At 59.1% G+C, this 18,971-nt stretch overlaps 2 protein-coding genes across 2 annotated transcripts in view; both read left to right on the top strand.

The window, feature by feature from the left end:
- The first annotated feature begins 540 nt into the window (after positions 1-540).
- On the top strand, positions 541-9,616 carry NPR1 (natriuretic peptide receptor 1). Its single transcript, XM_030023763.2, has 21 exons — positions 541-1,260; positions 2,366-2,565; positions 2,935-3,048; positions 3,360-3,495; positions 3,643-3,734; positions 3,814-3,949; positions 4,038-4,122; positions 4,226-4,346; positions 4,426-4,500; positions 4,585-4,662; positions 4,777-4,881; positions 5,089-5,160; positions 5,262-5,421; positions 5,514-5,669; positions 6,555-6,723; positions 6,806-6,952; positions 7,582-7,774; positions 7,888-8,062; positions 8,643-8,741; positions 8,832-8,923; positions 9,195-9,616. Exons 1-21 carry the CDS (start codon positions 579-581, stop codon positions 9,255-9,257), a joined length of 3,150 nt encoding a protein of 1,049 aa, XP_029879623.1. The 5' UTR covers positions 541-578; the 3' UTR covers positions 9,258-9,616.
- A 671-nt stretch (positions 9,617-10,287) lies between these two features.
- INTS3 (integrator complex subunit 3) overlaps positions 10,288-18,971 on the top strand; it is a 43,650-nt gene continuing 34,966 nt past the window's right edge. Inside the window, exons 1-3 of the mRNA XM_030023764.2 lie at positions 10,288-11,077; positions 14,629-14,712; positions 15,833-15,916. Of these exons, the coding sequence (XP_029879624.1) occupies positions 10,985-11,077; positions 14,629-14,712; positions 15,833-15,916 (261 nt within the window). The 5' untranslated portion in view covers positions 10,288-10,984. The remainder of the gene's footprint in view (positions 11,078-14,628; positions 14,713-15,832; positions 15,917-18,971) is intronic.

The raw sequence follows: 18,971 nt of genomic DNA, 5'->3' as shown, positions 1-18,971 counted from the left end.
CTCCCCGTTCCCCCGGGGCTGCCGTGACCGGGACGCGGGGCAGGACCGACCACGGGGGGAAGTTGGGGGGTGCCCGAGCCCCCCACGAAGCCCCCCCGGGGCCACCCGAAGCTCGGGCGGGGCAGGGGCATTCCGTGGGGATGGGCCGATATCCAGGGCTGCGGGGTATTCACTGCCCACTGATGAGTTTGTCAGGTCTCAGACCCGCCCGCCCCCACTGGTGACCGTGTCGCGGGGGGGTGGCAGAACCTGGGTGGCTAGGGTACCCACGACACGCCGGGACACGCCGAATGGTGTGTCCCGGTGTGTCGTGGGTACCGTAGCCACCTACCACTTCTGCCATCCCACCACCCCACTTCCCACGCGTGGAGGGAGCGGCAGAATATCCACACCCACCACCGGGCGGCCCCATCCTCCGTTCCGGTCCTCGGTGGATGCCGTGGGGGCGGGAAGGAAGGAGTTAAGTTCAGTGTGGATGATAACGGCCTTTTGTGTGTGTGTGTGGCGGGGGGGGGGGGGGAAGGGCTCAGCCCCGTCTCGGTTTGGGGGGGGAGTGGAAAAGCCACTCTCCGTGGGCGATGCTGGCGGTGCTGGCCGTGCTCTGCGGCACGGTGACGGTGGCGGCAACGACGGGGACAACCACGCTGACTTTAGCGGTGGTGTTACCCGAACGCAACCTCACTTACCCGTGGGCTTGGCCACGAGTGGGACCAGCAGTGCGTTTAGCCACCGCCACTGTTAACGCCCGTCCCGATTTATTACCCGGTTTTACCTTACGGTGGGTTTTCGGTAGCAGTGAGGATCGACACGGTGTTTGTTCTGAAATGGCTGCACCGTTGGTCGCTGTTGACCTACAGCTCGCTCATCACCCTGCCGCTTTTTTGGGACCCGGTTGCGTCTATACAGCAGCACCAGTCGCCCGGTTTACCAGCCACTGGCAGCTTCCACTGGTGACAGCGGGTGCCGAAGCTCACGGCTTTGACGACAAGCAAGAGCAATTCGGGTTGACCACCCGTGCGGGTCCCAGTCACCGCAAACTGGGTGAACTGGGCGTGCAGCTCCATCGTCATTTCAACTGGACCCATCGGGCTTTACTGGTTTACTGGGATGAGAAGATGGATGACCGGCCATACTTCTTCGCCGCTGAGGGGCTGTACGTCCAGCTGCCCACCCTGCGCAACCTCACCGTCATGGATGTCGTCTTCCGCGACGGCGGCAACTTCTCCTTCATCATCCAGGAGATCAAGCAGAAGGGACGCAGTGAGTACTGGGGAGGGGGAGACACACCTGTGGGGGGGTGTCTTGCCATGCACCAGCACGGTGTGAGGGGACAGGGAAGCTGAGGGGGTGCCAGTACGGTGCATGGAGGGGCACAGCTGTGCGCGGCTCTACACAGCTCTGCATGGGTGCGTACAGCTCCATATGGGTGTGCATGGCTGTGCCTGGGTGAGCACAGGTGTGCACAGCTCTACACAGCTCCACGCGGGTGTGCACGGGTGAGCACAGCTGTGTCCAGGTGTGCCCAGGTTTGCACAAGTGTGCACAGCTTTACACGGGTATGCACAGCTCTACAAGGGTAAGCACAGCTCCGCACAGCTGTACACGGGTGTGCTGTATGACCACAGACACTTGTGCTGCCCCAGCCCCGCGTCCTGACGCCCCCAGCCCCCCAGCCCACATTGTGCCCCACCGGGAGCTGCTAAGTGTGGCTGGCTGCCCCGCTCCCCTCTGTCCCAGTGGCCCAGGCTGGCTTCGTCCCCATCCCCGTCCCTGCCAGCTGCTCCAGTCGGAGCCATCCCGGGTGGCACCAGGGGAGCGGGTGCCAGCGGGGCTGGCACTTGGGTGGGTGGCGTCCAGCCATCCCCGGCCTCGCCATCTTGCTGCTTAGCCTTGGCGGGTGCTCTTTTGGGGCCCCACGGTCCTGACGGGTGGCACAGCTGTGCCCCATGCCAGGCACCACCCATCCTGCTGGCACCGCAACCCCATGCCAAAGGGGACCATGGTGGTGGGGCAGGCAGCACCCACCGGGGTCACCACGCTGCTGAGAATCAATCTCAGCCAGCGATATGGGCCACAGGGAGGAGGAAACAGAGTCAGGAAAACAGGAAACCTCAGCCTGGCACCCGCAGCGGAGGGTAGAGGCGGACAGGGCACTGGCGGGGGGGGAAGGCAGAGGGGTTAGGGACCCCCCGCTCCCCGGCATCCCGCTCAGCCACCCTCCACCCGCTCGGCAGCACAACCCACCACACATCCCCTCCCGCATCGTGCATTAACTGGGGACCCTCAGGATGCTGGGCTGGGGTCTCAGGGTCCCCCGGGGATGGGGAGGGTTTCAGGGTGCCATGAGCCTTCTCGCCCCACGCAGTTGTCTACGTCTGCTGCGCCCCAGAGACGCTACGGGAGCTGATGCTGCAGGCAGGACGTGAAGGGCTGACCCATGGCGACTATGCCTTCTTCTACATTGACATCTTCGGGGCCAGCCTGCAGGGCAGCCGCTTCCCCGAGCCCCAGCGGCCCTGGAAGCGGGGGGACCACCACGACGCCAGCGCCCGGCAAGCCTTCGAGGTGAGCCCGGTGCTCTGCATGAGCACCCACCGCACATGCGTGTGCATGTGCACGGGCACCCACCCGCATATGTGCACCTCGGCACAGGGAGCGGGACTGCGGTGGGCACCAGAGCTGGTGGAGCAGCCCGGATCTCTCCCCTGCTCGTTCCCCACTGCTGGCAGCCACCAAGGAGGAAGGAAACGAGATTAATGGCCCTGGGTCCCAGCTCCGGCGCTGCCTGGAGCAGAGGCTATTAATAGTCATTGCAGAAAGGCAGGCAGCCCCTGCCCGCAGCTTGGGACCCCGTCCCTGAGGGGACTGGGCAGGGTCCCGGTCCCCGGTGGGGTCCAGCTCAGCCCTGCTGCCAGCCACTCTCCCCCATCCCAGGCTGTCACCATCATCACCTACAAGGAGCCCGAAAACCCTGAGTATCCACCCTTCCTGGCACGGCTGAAGGAGGAGGCACTCGCCCACTTCAACTTCTCCATGAAGGACGGCTTGGTGGGACATGGGGGGATGGAGCCGGGAAAGCTGGGGGGCACAGGGCTAGGGGGGCACAGGAGGGAGCTGGGGCTGCTGAGGGACATGGGCTGGAGCTGGGGAAAAAGGGACATGGGATGGAGCTGAAGACAAGGGGCCATGGGATGGAGCTGAGGACAAAGGGACGAGGGGACTTGGGCTGGAGCCAGGGGCACAGGATGGAGCTGAGGCTGCTGGGGACGAGGAGTTGCAGGATGACCTGGGGCTGTTGGGGACAAGGGGACAGGGACGCCTGGCTACGCCCCATCCCCGAGCCATCTCCGTGCCCCCAGATGAACTTCATCGCGGCTGCCTTCCATGACGGGGTGCTGCTCTACGCCCAGGCCCTCAACGAGACACTGGAACAGGGCGGCTCCATCACCAATGCCTCTGCCATCACCCGCCAGATGTGGAACCGCACCTTCTACGGTAAGCCCTGTCCCCATCCCATCCCCATCCCAGCTGGGTGCTGCCTGCCAGGCACCCACCTGCCCCACTCCCAGGATGATATTTTGGGATCTAAGTCCCCACCCATGGGCTGGGGTGTCTCCCCAGCCCCTCACCCTCCGTCCCCAGGTGTCACCGGCTTCCTGAAGATCGACGAGAATGGGGACCGGGAGAGTGACTACTCCCTGTGGGACATGGACCCTGTGCGGGGTGACTTCCAGGTGAGCCCCAGCGTGGGGGCAGCTGGTCCCGTGGGGTGGCCAGGGGCCTCCTCCCACCCATTTCTTCCCCCACCCCAAGATCGTGGCCAACTACAACGGCACCACCAAGAAGATTCAGATGGTGCCGGGGCGTGAGATCCACTGGCCGGGAAACGTGGTCCCCTCTGACATCCCCCCCTGTGGCTTCGATAACAGTGACCCTCTGTGCCACAAAGGTGAGCAGTGTCAAGGGGGGACAACATGACACGAGACCCCTGCCCCAGGCACCTACCAGCCCCTCACCAGCCTCCTCTCGCTGTGCAGCCAACCTGTCCACGCTGGAGGTCTTGTCCCTCGTGGTCAGCCTGATCCTCCTGGCCATCACCATCGCCTCCTTCTTCATCTACAGGTGGGGGTGCCGGGGTCAGGGAGGGTGACCCCGAGGCTGCGCCAGTGTCCCCGGAGGTGGGGGGGACACATACAGGGGGTCTCACCCCACCTTCCTGGTGCAGGAAGCTGCAGCTGGAGAAGGAGCTGGCGGCCCAGCTGTGGCGTATCCGCTGGGAGGATGTGCAGATGAGCAGCTTGGAGAAACACCTCCGGAGCACCGGCAGCAAGCTCACCCTCTCCCTGGTGAGCACCCATCCTGTCCCCAGCCCTGCTCCAGGGATGGGGACCGGGGACCGGGCTCACCCCGTGTCCCTTCCTCCAGAGGGGCTCCAACTACGGCTCGCTGATGACCACAGAGGGACAGTTCCAGATCTATGCCAAGACGGCATATTACAAGGTATGGGGGTGCTGGGATGGGCACCCACCACCCTGCCAGGCACCCAGTGCCCCACATGGCACCCATCACCCTGTGTCTCCCCAGGGCAACCTTGTGGCCGTGAAGCACCTCAACCGCAAGCGCATTGAGCTGACGCGCAAGGTCTTGTTCGAGCTGAAGCACGTAGGTGGACCCTGGCTCGGTGCTGCGCAGTGGGATGGGGGTGCCCAGCCTGATGTCTCCTCGGTGGGGTGGAAAATGACATGAGCCTGGTCCCACACCCTGCTCCCTCCTTAGATGCGAGATGTCCAAAATGAGCATCTGACCCGCTTCATCGGCGCTTGCACCGACCCCCCAAATATCTGCATCCTGACTGAGTACTGCCCACGTGGGAGCCTCCAGGTACCGGCAGGGACCCAGATAGCCGGCAGCCATCTGGGGCTGGAGTTTCTCCCTCCAGTGCCCATCACCCAGTGTCGGGTCTGCCCAGAGCTGCTCTGCTGGTGCCTGGGGTGGGAGGGAGCTGACCGCAGTGGGCAGATGGATGCTGTCCCCCATCCCTGGACCATCCATGGTGGGGGGACAGCAATGTGACCTTCATGTCCCCAGGACATCTTGGAGAACGAGAGCATCACACTGGACTGGATGTTCCGCTATTCCCTCACCCATGACATCGTCAAGGTAACGAGCCGGTTCCCAGCGGGCACCCAGTTCCCATGGGGGTCCCCTGTTCCCATGGAGGGGGGTGGACAACGAGGTCCGACCACTCTCCACCCTGCCAGGGGATGCAGTTCCTGCACAATGGGGTGATCGTCTCCCATGGGAACCTCAAGTCATCCAACTGCGTGGTGGACAGCCGCTTCGTGCTGAAGATCACAGACTACGGGCTGGCCAGCTTCCGCGTAGCCCCCGACAGCGAGGACTCCCATGCGCTCTTTGCCAGTGAGCACTCTGCCCATCCTCAACCCCCAACCCTGGGAGGGCCCCCCACCCAGGGTCCCTGCCCGGCCTGACCCCCCTCCCCGGTGCCACAGAGAAGCTGTGGACGGCGCCCGAGCTGCTGCGGATGGAGTCGCCGCCGGCCCGCGGCACACAGAAGGGTGATGTTTACAGTTTCGGCATCATCGTGCAGGAGGTCGCCCTGCGCAACGGCGTCTTCTATGTGGAGGGGCTGGACCTGAGCCCCAAAGGTGAGTGGAAGGGCTGGGGTTATGGTGCCAGGGACCTGTTGATGGGTGGCTGGGGCAGCTGATGGGTGGTTGGGGCAGCTGATGGGTGCTTGGCCCCACTAATAGAGGGTTGGACCAGCTGATGGGTGCTTTGGGTGCTTAGACCTGCTGTGATGGGTGCTTAGCCCCGCTGATGGGTTATTGGACCAGCTGATGGGCTGTTTGCCTTGCTGATGGGTGGTTGGATGCGCTGGCAGGTTATTGGACCTACTGGTGGGTGCTTGAACCAGTTGATGGGTGCTTGGACCTGCTGTGATGAGTGCTTGGACCTGCTGAGGCATTGTTAGACCAGTTGATGAGTGCCTGGACCTGCTGATGGGTGCTTGGACAAGCTGTGATGGGTTCTCAGACCAGCTGATGGGTTGTTTGCCTCACTGATGGGTGCTTGGATGCGCTGGCAGGTTATTGGACCTACTGGTGGGTGCTTGAACCAGTTGATGGGTGCTTGGACCTGCTGTGATGAGTGCTTGGACCTGCTGAGGCATTGTTAGACCAGCTGATGGGTGTCTGGACCTGCTGATGGGTGCTTGGACATTCTGTGATGGGTTCTCAGACCAGCTGATGGGTCGTTGCCCTCACTGATGCGTGGTTGGACCCACTGATGGGTGCTTGGACCTGCTGGTGGGTTACTGGACCTGCTGAGGAGTGGTTGGCCTCACTTGATGGGTGCTTGGACAAGCTGTGATGGGTGCTTAGCCCTGCGGATGCATTATTGGACCAGCTGATGAGTGCTTGGACCAGATGATGGGCTGTTGGCCTTGCTGATGGGTGCTTGAACCTGCTGTGATGGGTGCTTGCACCTGCTGATGGATGTTTGGACCCGCTGACGGGTGCTTGGCCCCGCAGAGATCATTGAGCGAGTGAAGAGTGGGGAACGCCCCAGCTTCCGCCCCTCAGCCAACGTGGGGTGCCACATGGAGGAGCTGGGCCAGCTGATGCAGCACTGCTGGGCTGAGGATGTCCTGGAGCGCCCTGACTTCAACCAGATCAAGGTCCAGCTTCGCAAGTTCAACAGGTACCTCTGCCTTCCCCAGCCCTGTGGGTGATGAGTGACCCCGAAAAGGGTCTCTGGGTGGATGCTCACCCCCTGCCCACAGGGAGGGCAGCACCAGCATCCTGGACAACCTGCTGTCGCGCATGGAGCAGTACGCCAACAACCTGGAGGAGCTGGTGGAGGAGCGAACCCAAGCCTACCTGGAGGAGAAGCGCAAGGCTGAGGCTCTCCTTTACCAGATCCTGCCCCAGTGAGCACCAGGGAGGCCTCAGCCCTCTGTGTACCCCTCCACTGCTGGGCACCCTGGGGCACCACACCAGCATCCCCTGCCTGCCCTGGGCTGGGGTCCCCCATGGATGCTCTGCATGGCTGGGGGTGCTTGGAGGGGCTGGGGACACCAAGGACCCCCAGATGACTTGGGGCTGGGCATGTTTGGAGGGCCTGGGAACCCCCTGGGGACTCCAAGGACCCCATGTTGCTTGGAGCTGGGGATGCTTGGGGGGGCTACGGACCCCAAGGACCCCCACGATGCTTGGAGCTGGGGGTGTTTGGAGGAACAGGGAACACCCCAGACTGCTGCATGGCTCAGGGTGCCTGAAGGGGCCAGGGACCCCAAGGATCCCCTGCCATGGCTCTTTGGGGCTTGGGGTACCTAAAGGGGCCAGGGATTGAACCCAGACCCACAGCATGGCTTGGGGGTGGGAGTCCTCAGAGGGACCATGGACAACCCCGGCCCCCCATTCATGGCTCAGGGCTGGGGGTCCTCAGAGGGCTGGAGACCCCAAGGACCCCCCAGCATGGCTGGAGGCTGGGGATGCTGCACCCCCAGGAGGGGTTGCAGGGCTGTGTCCCCTCCTCACCCACCCCCTGCACCCCCAGCTCCGTAGCGGAGCAGCTGAAGCGCGGGGAGACGGTGCGGGCCGAGGCTTTCGACAGCGTCACCATCTACTTCAGCGACATCGTGGGCTTCACCGCCCTCTCGGCGGAGAGCACCCCCATGCAGGTGGTGACGCTGCTGAACGATCTCTACACTTGCTTCGATGCCATCATTGACAACTTTGACGTCTACAAGGTGAGGACACGCACACACGTGCGTGCACATGAATGCTCCGTGGGTCCTGCTGGACACCCCAAAGCTGGCGTCCATGGCATGTCCCTGGCAGTGTGTCCCCCCACCCTGCCCAGGTGGAGACCATCGGGGATGCCTACATGGTGGTGTCGGGGCTGCCGGTGCGCAACGGGAAGCTGCACGCCCGCGAGATTGTCCGCATGGCCCTGGCCCTGCTGGACGCCGTCCGCTCCTTCCGCATCCGCCATCGGCCACAGCAGCAGCTCAAGCTGCGCATCGGCATCCACACAGGTCAGTGGGGATGGGGATAGGGCAGCCATATGGGTCAGCAGGGATGGGGACAGGGACATGGCATCCATACGGGTCAGTGGAGACAGGGATGGGGACATGGCACCCACACGGGTCAGTGGGGATGGGGCCAGGGGCATGTCATCCATAAGGGTCAGTGGGGATGGGGCCAGGGATACGGTACCCACACGGGTCAGTGGGGACAGGGATGGGGACAGAGACATGGCACCCACATGGGTCAGCGGGGACGGGGACAGGGGCATGGCATTCATACGGGTCAGTAGGGACAAGGATGGGGATATGGCATCCACACGGGTCAGTGGGGATGGGGACAGGGACATGGCACCCACACAGATCCATGGGGTGGGGAGACATGGCACCCACATGCACCAGCGGGGATGGGGGTACAGGGCACCCAATGGAGTGAGCGGGCACCCAGCCCTCCCGTGGACCCCAGGGACAGAGGAGAGGACACCAGCACCCAGGGGGACCGTGGGGCCACCATGGGTGGGAGAACCCAGTGAGGGGGGCCGGGTCAGGAGTCGAGGCCGTCGGCGGGGAGGGCTCACTGAGTGTCCCACAGGACCTGTCTGTGCCGGCGTCGTGGGTCTCAAAATGCCCCGGTACTGCCTCTTCGGGGACACGGTGAACACGGCCTCCCGCATGGAGTCCAATGGGGAAGGTGAGGGGCCAGGCTGGGCACCCGTGGGTGCTGTCAGGGCTGGGGCTGGGCCAGGCACCCATGGGTGCTGATGGGACCACCTCGCACCAGCCCTGAAGATCCACATCTCGGCGGTGACCAAGGCCGTGCTGGAGGAGTTTGGCTGCTTTGAGCTGGAGCTGCGGGGTGATGTAGAGATGAAGGTGAACCCCAGCCCCCCAACAGCCCCAGCCCCCCCAATGGCTGCCCCAGTGGGGTCCCCACAGCTGAGTCCCCCCTCTGCATCTTCATCCCACAGCCCCCAGTGGGGCAGTGGGTAGCCCCCTGCACCCTGACCCCTGGAGCAATGAGCACCCCCTGCACCCTAACCCCTGGGGAAATGGGCCCCCCCTGCACCCAGACGCTTGGGGCAATAGGCACCCCCACACACACCCCCTTCACCCCAGCCCCCCCCGACCCCCCCTCTCTCCACAGGGCAAGGGGAAGGTGAGGACATACTGGCTGCTGGGGGAGCACGGAAGCAGCACCCGGGGCTGACCCCACCCAGCAGCACCCAGGGCCCGCGGGGCTGTTCCCAGCACCACTGCAAAGGCCCCCCCCCGGGCCGGGGCCAAGCGGGGGGCACTGCCAGCAGCCCGGGGCTGGATGCACCCCCCCCAACTGCACCGCGCTCTCCAAACTGACCCCTGACTGCTCCTGGGGTGGGGTAGGGGGACCCCATCCCTGAGCAGACCCGTGGCCTGACCCTGGCGTGGGCACCAGCGGAGGATCGGGGCCAAGGCCCGTGGGGCAGCTGGGGGGGGGGGGGATACAGGGGGACGGGGACACCCCCGGACCCCAGGTGGGGGTCACTAGAGCTCTAACTTTTGTAATAAAGCTGGTGTGTATGCACTTGCCGTGGGTCTTAGTGGGGTCCCACTATGCTCCCCCCCCCCAGCACCCCACATGCACCCTAGTCCCACTGGGGCATTGGGTGGCCCTGCGGGTGTCCCCGAGACAGCGGCCCAAGCCCCCTGGAGGGAGGGGGTGGGCTCTGGGGAAGCTTTGCAAGAGAGGGGCACCCGCGGGGGGGTCTTTTTAGGGGGTGGGGGCCAGAGGAGCCGGGATGGGGCGGCTGTGCAAGGCAGTGTGGGTCTGGGGGGGGCTGCACAAGGGGAGGGGGGGTGTCCCGGTGATGCACGCCGCAGGGGGGTCCCGAGGTTCCCGAGTGGGGTCCGGGAGACCCCCGAGTGCCCGGCCGTGCCCGATCCGGGGGGCTCCCAGGAGCTCCGGGAGGGTCTCGGCCGTGCCCGACCCGGGGGGTCCCTGGAGGGTCCGGGAGGTCCCGGGGGCTCCGGGGCGATCGCGACCGCAAGCAGCGCCTCCGGGAACGGGGGGGCGGAGCGTCCAGCCAGAGCAGGCCCCGCTCCCCGCCGTCCCATTGGTAGAGTAGCTCGTCGCGGCCCCGCCCCTCCCAGGCCGGCTACCCGCGCTGTCACTCCGAGCCGTTTTCCTGCTGCTATTGGCCAAAGGGCAGGAGGGGCGGGCGGGCGCTTCCGGCCGCCGTGCGCTTCCTCTTCCCCCCGGGCCCTCCCGTCCCTCTCCAGTGACTTCCGGTCGGCGGCGCTGGGCGGGGGGTGCGGAGCCGCCGCTCCCCTCCCCCCGGGCACCGAGACCCCCGCCCCGCCGCCCGGCGGAGCCCCACTTCCCGCCCCCCCCCCCCCCCCCCCCCCCCCCCCCCCCGCACCGGCGGCAGCCGCAGCGCCCTGCCCAGCACAGCGCCGGGGGACCTGTCACCCCCACCCCCCCACCCCCACGCGCCGGGGCCCCCCCGGGATCCCCTCACCACAGGCCTCACCCGGGGGCCTCCCTCCCCACAGCCCCCCCCAGGGTCTTTCCACAGCCCCCTTCCGCCTCCCAGCACTCTCCCGTGGGGTCTCCCCATAGCGCAGCCCCCGCCCCCCCCCCCAGCACGGCCGCAGGCCCCAGGCCTGCCCTAGTCAAAGAGCAGCCCCTCCGCCCCCCTCTACCCCGCCCCTGTCTAGGGTGAAGCCCCTGAGGAGCAGACCGGGGTGCCCCTGTCCCCTCCACCCCATTGCCTCCCATTGCAGGAGCAGGGGGTGCTCCAGAGGGGGGGTACTTCCCACAAACACCGCCCTCCCTGTCCTCCCACGAGGAAGAGCTGGGTGGGGGGGGGGATTGCCAAGTAAAAAGGGGGGGCTCCTCTCAGGCCAAGCCGCTTAGTTGGGGGCTGCCCTCCCCCCTTTCCTCCCCCCCCCCCCCCCATGGAGATGCAGAAGGGGAAGGGGGGAACAGCAGGAGGAGGAGGGAAGTTGCTGGTCTCCACTCTTCTGGATGCCAAGGATGAGTTGGAGGAGGTAGGTGCCTGGGGCTCGGGGCAGGGGGGCTCCAGGGGGTGGGTTAGGCACTCAGCCCCGTGCAGGGTGCAGACAGGGTGGCACATGCTGCTCCCCTCACTTGTCCCTGTGCGGGGAGGGAGCTCGCTCTAAAGAGAAACCACCTCCCAGCTAGGGTGTCCCTGCCCGCCTTGCCCCGGCTGTGCTTGGGCAGGGCGGCAGCAGGTTGTGGAGCAGGATTACGAACATTGCCTCGCGCCTGAGCACCGACAGAACTCATCTTTCCAGTATCTGGGAAACTTTCTGACCTGTGCTCACCAGGCCCCAAATTACACAGTGCTGTCCTACTTCCCATTGAGCTTTTCTTCCTGCACTGGGAGAAGAGAGATGGTTCTTTTACAGGTGGGGAAGGTTTGGGGTCTCCCTAGGACAACTGGGATCTGTTCCTGGTGTGGAGGAGCCATGGAGGAGCCATGGAAGAGCCGGTAGCACAGGGACTCGAGCGAGGCGGACACATTGCTCAGGCCCTTCTGTAACACTGATTTACACCTGGCTCACAGGGTCAACTCAGTGAGTGTTCAGGTATATTCCTAAAGCTGGTGTAGGGCCAGCTTCCCTGGTGCCACAGGGGCGGCAATGCTTTTGTGAACTGCTAGACTTGTGGGAGAGATTGGTTATTTATTGTGTGATGGAAACAAATGTATTTGGGGCTCATGAAATGGTGCAGGCAAAAAAAAAAAACTGCGTCGGATTTCAATTGCAGGAGAAAAACAGGGTGGTAACGGGAATAACTAGGTCTCAAGGTCTGGAAACTGTCCTTTGCCATTTGGAGTGTATTTATATTCCTTCAAAGCACCCGTCAGTCCCTATGTATGTTTTGGGTCCTGTCCAGGTCCGGACAGAACGTTCCCAGCTTCGGACCCATGCAACTCTGTGAACCCGACATGGCCGGGAGCTTTGGTTGGGCTTGAAAATTGGCTCCAGGATACCGAAGCGGGTCTCCCGGGGTCCAGGTTGCTCTCACCCAGATCTTTCCCCAAGAGCATCAGGTCCGGGAAGGAGCTGCCACGAGTCGGCAAGCGTGGCGTAACTCAGGTTTGGTGATGGTGGCGTATCCAGGCAAACACAGGTATCAAAAGGAGAAGACTTTCCAGAGACAAGCCTTGCTTAACTAGCAAGCCTTCCTCCCCTTGCCTCTTAAACCACTGGAAAGCAGTACCTTCAACTAAAAGGCCAGTCAGTTGGGAGAAACTGGTTTGGGCATTAATTACACTCCTGAGCGCTGATGGATTTACTGTCCCACAAGTTTCGTGTTTCTTGCATTAAGGACTCCAACAAACAGGAAACAGAGCGTACACAGGAAAAACCATGTGTGATCGTTGTGCATTGAGTTTTCACAGTAAACAGGCTGCCACATTTATGAAAAAACCTCCAGTCTTTCCCTTTAGCTGTTGTCGGAGCTGCTGGTGGTAGTAAGTTGAACACATCTGTTTGGGGGAGAAAGATGATTGGAAGGACTGGAGCTTGTAAGAATATATGTCATACCAGGTGTTAACAAAAAGAAATCATCGTCTTGTTCTGCTGTGGATTTTGGTAGAGGCAGCAGAGCTTGTTACAGGAATGTGAACTATGAAACTTGCTCAAAGGTAGAAGTACTGTTTTCAGATAGCCTCCATACCTGGCAGTAGCGAGGCGGTGTGTCTCCTGTTTATCCCAAGAAGGGAATACCAAACCCTGATCCTGCAAGCCCGTCAGCAGGTCTCAGATCAAAGACATTATTTGACGGTGAACTTCCTTGCAAAGCTCTTCTGGTGGTTCATTGGCTGCATTATCTGCCAACAAGTTGTCTTATTTCTCACTGGGATTTTTCTAACTCTGTTTTTCAGCTGCTGGATCTTGTCCTTCCTTTCAAATAATTCATCTGCTTTAGATTTGAGATTTTCATGGGTTTTGCCCCATTGCTCTTTCATAATGCCATCACTCAGCCTGGAACAAAGCCGGTTTCACAAAGGCATTGTCTCTGTATTACTGACCAGTACATCTTCTTTCATATTGCCTTGGAGTGGAGAACTGTTGACCTCTTTCTCAATAGCTTCTTCACTGCAGCCCCTTTGATATGCAAAGGAGTTGCTAATCAGTTCCATAATCGGTGCGATGTGTTTGCATTTTAATCAAGAAGTGACTGTGTAGAAATAACCTTCTTGTAACTTCGTTATTGCCTGTCTTAGGCTGCATTTGCCACTTTTCCCTGGTGCAAACAGGTCACCGCTCCATTAACCATAGGCTCCAAGGAAACTCCAGGAAAGTGAAACCTCATTTTGGTGGCAGCCAGGGACTCCTGAGTTGCTGCTGTGGCCGAAATGCTCCAGCCATGTCCGCAGCTCTGGCGTAGAAGTGGTGGCACCGTTGAATAAGGCAGGGCACGTCTCCCTCACGTGGCAACAGAGCTGTTTATGGAGGAGTTTAATTTAGAACAACGTCTTGCCACGCAAGTCGTAGCATGAGAGCAAGACCCTGGTGTTAAAGGAGCCCTGCGGTTGAGCCACGGTTGTGATGACAGCCGGGAACCCTGCTCTCCACCTGTTTGCGGGCTCTTGGGTGTCATCGCTGCTGTGAGAGCACGTGGTGAGCCTGTGAGTCTGTGCAGCTCTTCTGTCACTGTCCCTGAGATGGCACCATGAGGTGGGGAGAGGATGTGGCATGCCTGTGCCCAGAGTCAGCTGCTCTGCTCATGCTTTTCCAGCACCAGAGGCAGATATCGGCTAACCACTGCCCAGCCCACCAGACTGGAGAAACCATTTCTGCGTGGGGCTGATCATGCCCTATGTGAAGAGGGGGCAACTCTCTGATTTCTCTCAAGTTGAGGGGAAACCTTTGCCATTCACTTCTCCAGTATTTTCATGCCTGCACTCTTGTAACTTACCAGTCCTGACTTCGTGGCTCTTCGCATCACTTCGTCCCTTGGGGTGCTTGCATGCAAACATCGGCTTCTGCTGTTTATTCTCAGCCAGAAGTTGCTCAGATGTTAAGTGGCAAGAACAAAAGGTTTCCAGGCTGCTGCTCCGCAGCCCAGGTTTCCCACACGGACAGGAGTGGTGGGTCTTGTACTGCAGAGCTGCTGGATGACAGGCTGTGGCTTCCCTGTGCTGGGGGAAGGGGACAGCTCATCATCTCAGGGTGCAGCTCTGCTCTCAGAGTGAGGATTGACAACCCTGCCTCAAATTCAGCCTTTGCACAACTGCATCGTGGCTCCGTATCAGTGACATCAGCATTAGTATCAATGAATAATAATGCATTTACTTTTTGGCACTTTGAGCAGTGTCAGCAGAGTATTTAAAACCCAAACCTGTGAATAAATGAACGTTGATGAAGTGGTAACTTCTCCAGCTGGCAGGAGGTTCAGAGCCTTGACATGAGCCAAGAATGGCTGTTGCATCGCTGGCTGTTTTTCTGTCCATTCAGGTGTTTGAGTGGCAGTTGAAGCAGCCTCTGCTGTATCTTGTCTTGGCACGGGTGTGCTCAAGTGTACTTGTTCTTCCAAGTTTGTGACATTTGGCTTTTCTTTGTTTCAGAGACTAGAAAGGTGTGTGGGCATCGTGACTTCGCTAACCAACGGGCTGTCGGAAAGGGAAGCTAACGATGCCCTCAATGCTCACGTAAGTGTCGTTTCCTTCAGCAAAGAGAAGTCCTGCCTGGATGAAATTATTCGTGGTGTATTGTACCTGCATGGATCTCTGTCTGAGGGAGCAGGCATGCAAGCTATTGTAAGGCACAAAGAACAGGCAGATATGAAGAGGCTGGGGAATGGAGCCTGCTGTGCTCTTGCAGCTCTCAGCCTGTCGAGGATTCCCAGAGCTATTACAGTTAAAAGACAAAACAACATTTGGAAGCTGACCTGCAGTGCAATTTCTTGCTGAAATCTGGCTGAGTGTGTCTCTCTCCCAGCATATAAGCACTTTGTAGGTGTGCGTGCACGCAGGAGTGTGTCACTATGCGTGTGCTGCTGGTGTTTGCGTTTCTCGTGTATTTTTGTATTCCTGCGCTGCTCAGATCAGCTTTTTCCTGGCCCACAAACAGCCAGACTCCAGACTGCTGGAAAGGGCAGGTTCAGCCTTTCTGTTGAGGGATGGAGCATTTATTTCTAACTCTGCATAGTCTTAAAATACTTGCCGGCAAGCTGCAGATGTTACCGTATAAGGGAAACTGTCGTGTGACATGTTAATGGACTCTCGGACATGTTGGTTGTATTTTTTCCTCCCTAGAACACCTTGGGCTCTTGGAGTCAGTGGTACAGAGTTGCCTTCCCTTAATGGGAAATGATTGGCAACCCAGGCTGGATTTCAGGGCTCTGAAGCTCATGAAATGCTTTCCCACTTGGATGAACAGGCTGTAGAAAAGTCTGTAAGAAGAGCCTGGGCAGGTCCCCAGCCCCAGGGCAGGGCTCAGGGATCTGCTGCTGTTCTTGTCTGGGGGTTTGTTGCCCCTCAGTAATGAGAGATCCTGAAGTGGTGCAACTAAAATCACTGAAAAGTGCTCGGTACTGAGAGGTTTGCACCAGCATTAACTTTGCAATGGCATACAAATGTTGGGGAGACCCTGTATGTTTCTGTATTCCCTGATGATTCTGCTTTGAATTCCTTGCGGGCTGCTGGGTGCTCCCTTGACCACCCATTTGGTGGGCTTGAGAGGGGTTTCCTTCTTCTGTTGCTTTACTGACTTTCCTCTAACATCCCATCTCACCTGCTCACCGATGGCACTTGCATTTTTCTCTCTCAGATATGTAAAGGAACCCCCCAGCATGAAGAGATCTGCCTGGGTCTTTTCACTCTGGTTTTAACAGAACCTGCTCAGGCACAGAAGGTAAGGCACACCTGCGCCCATCGGTGAGTGTGGAAAGTTTGTCCGTGAGAGATTTTGCTTTCCAGGCAGCTGGGGATTCAGAGCTGTGGGAGTTCTGGGTCTCATGCAGGCATCAGAAGGCGCCTGGCTTGAACCCTCAGCACTGAGCAGTGTTTATTGTAGCAGGGCAATGACTTTGCTTAGACTGTTCCTGGTTTTGTTGCCTCCATGTGGCACAGGGGCTGCAGCAGCTGCTGCTCAGGGGAATGCAGATACTGCCACCAGGGAAGGGAGCTCGGCTGGGTTCTTTCACAGCCCTAGAATTAATTGGTTTTTGCTGTGGGAGGTGAGTACTGATTCTTTAAGAAACTGTAATGCCTTTCCCAGTTTCTGCCTTGTCTTTGGAGGCCCAGAACAGATTTGCATGCTGGAAGCCAGACGTAGATGCCTACAGAAATAATCACCTAGACTCTAGAGGAGGAACATGTTCAATTCCTAGAGAAAATAGCTTTTTAGCAGCTTTTTAATTTCACAGACCAGATTTAATTTTTAAATAACTCTTTTTAATGATGCTGTAAACTGTGATTTCTAAAATTGTAGTTACCTGCAAGAAGATTGATATTTTGTATTCTAAACATCTTGGATGTGGATTTGGCGCTGTTGCTACAAACTGGGGGCACTCGGGGAGGGAGTTGAAAATGATGTTTCGTTATAGAAACCAGACCTATTTGTAGCAGCTACAAGGACGAACGAAAGCACTGTTGGAAGGGCTGTGTGTGGTGACGGTACCCAGGGGTCCTTGTTTGGATGCATTTCAGTTAATGCCAGGTGTTGCACAGAATTTGAAAGGGTTGAAGTGGACTCTTGAAGTCGGCAGGGTCTGTCATGAACGTGGCTGAGTGGCATGCCATTAGGGATGCTCTGTAAATCCTGGCGCTGTGCTGGACTGAAGGTGACTCATGCAATATTCTCTCTTGATTTAATCACTGCTCTGAGGGCAGAGCTCTCTCCTCCAAAGCAATAGATCCACATTAGCTCCCAGAACTCAAAGCTGCCTTGGCATTGCTAGGTGGGATGGTCCTTGTCAATGAAGGTACAGCTCCATTCCCCAGAAATCACCTCTTGAAAGCAAAACATGCTTCTTCTGGGAGTCTTCAGGCCTGACTGCTTACGGTGCTGGTGCGAGTCAGATTTCTTTTTGGTTAGATGGCTGTGTTTTGCTCTGTCTCCTTGTTGGCTTAAGGCCTTCCCAAATCCTGACCACAAAGTCCCCAGCCCTGCTGTGGCCTGATTCTGCCTTTGTGCGCTGAGCAGAAGACTTGTAAACCTGAAGAGGCTGAATCCAGCTGAGACTCGGAGCACCACTGAACATATCCTTGTTTCCAAGACACTGAGGGAACCAAAGAGTATTTCTAGCTGCTGACTAGCAGTGCTCTACAGGTTGGTCTTCCAAAAGGTGACCCTCCTCCACATCGAACAAAATGCTCTTCTCCCCTCTAGGATGTGGTGGACCACAGCTGGGATGCAGTAGGGAGTATCCAGACACCGTTAACTGAGCATAAGACTTGGGCAGGTGCTTCCGTACACTGGAAGCAAAAAGGTTGAGCGAGTCTGGCAAGCTCCAGCTTTCCATCCACATGGCACTCGCTGGCTGTCCCACTGCGAGGGGCTGAGAGAAACCTGCCCGGCACGTTCCCCTCTGTGGTCTTCTCTGGCAAAGGAGAGCAAAAGGGTGAGCGGTCCGTCTCCCTTGCGACTGAGCTGCTGACAGGCACCGACGCTGTCTCTCTCAGATGGCAGGCTGGGGGCATGTTTTGCTGCTAACTGCTGCATTAATTAGAGGTGGCTGGCCCTCCTGCTCTTGTCAGATCTGCTCTTTGGAGCACCTTACTTTTCTCAGGGAGTAATTGGATCTGCCAGTCTGCTAGGCTCTGATGTCATCTGTTGCTGCCACCTGCCCTGTATCCAGATGGCAAGGACAGGAAGCCAGTCAGTGATTTTCTACCAGGCTTTGGGGGGGAGTTACTCCTTGCCTTTGCTCCCTGCCTATGAAGAGGGGTTAATGCTTGCCTGACTGATAAGGCGTCTTGCAAGACTCTTGAAAGAGCTCTGAAATCATCACACATCTTCCAGTGAGAAGCCCACAGGTCCAAGACGCTCCGTGCAGCCAGCCCTGGTCGTCTGCAATAACCATTCCCACCTCTGGTCACAGGTGAATATTCACAACCTTGGGTGTCAGCATGGGAGCATCGAACCCAGTGAGGTTGGTGTGGAAGTGGTACTGCTCTGAATCAAGCATACCCCATGAGGCTTTACCATACTCCTGGGACATGTTGTTTGGCCAAAAAAAAAAAAAAAAAGGATATTGTAGCTGACCATGTTTGCATTCAAGGGTCTTTTAGAGCTTGTTGCCCTAGAAGCTGAGCAGGGTGTTGCAGCGCATGCTCTAGTCCCAGCACACTAGCAGAGGCATGTCACACCATCTGCTTGGTCATCTTGTATTTCTTCAGTGGATGTCTGTCCCCGGCATTCGGATCCAACTCATCTTGCACCACAGCCTCACTGTTCCTCACCTGCATCTGCTGGTATGTGGAGGAGAGGTGGAGGTACCCCCTCTTCCTCCTGCAGAGGCTGTTTAAAACACATCTCCCTTCCTTTTTGGGAGGGGGCTTGAGCTGCCCCATCCCCTTGCTGATCAATTAAAGAAATAGTGGCACAGCCATTCCCTCACCGTGGCAGAGGATCGGCTGAAGCACACGGGTCTCCTCCTCCTCCCTCTTTGTTGCCTTGACACTCCAGCCAGGAGAGATTAGCTGTGCTAAACTTGTCCAGCTGTGAGGAGGGACACTTGACCCCCTTCAAATATCAGAGTGACAGCAACTGATCCATCAGATCTCCCTCCTCCGCCTGGCACCTCTCACTTTAATTAACACTCTGCTCCGGGATCAGAGTGCATTGAGCCCTCCCTGCAGATGAGCACAGTGCTTCTCTGACATCTCCTCCAGCGTCTGTCCACCGTATGCCTCTTCTGCCCTGGTGCTGGGTGGGAGGGGGCCTCTCTCCTCCACTCGATGGC

Source organism: Aquila chrysaetos, chromosome 9 (assembly GCF_900496995.4).
Source record: "Aquila chrysaetos chrysaetos chromosome 9, bAquChr1.4, whole genome shotgun sequence".
Lineage (NCBI taxonomy): Eukaryota > Metazoa > Chordata > Aves > Accipitriformes > Accipitridae > Aquila > Aquila chrysaetos.
This window is presented reverse-complemented; position numbering and strand designations above follow the sequence as displayed.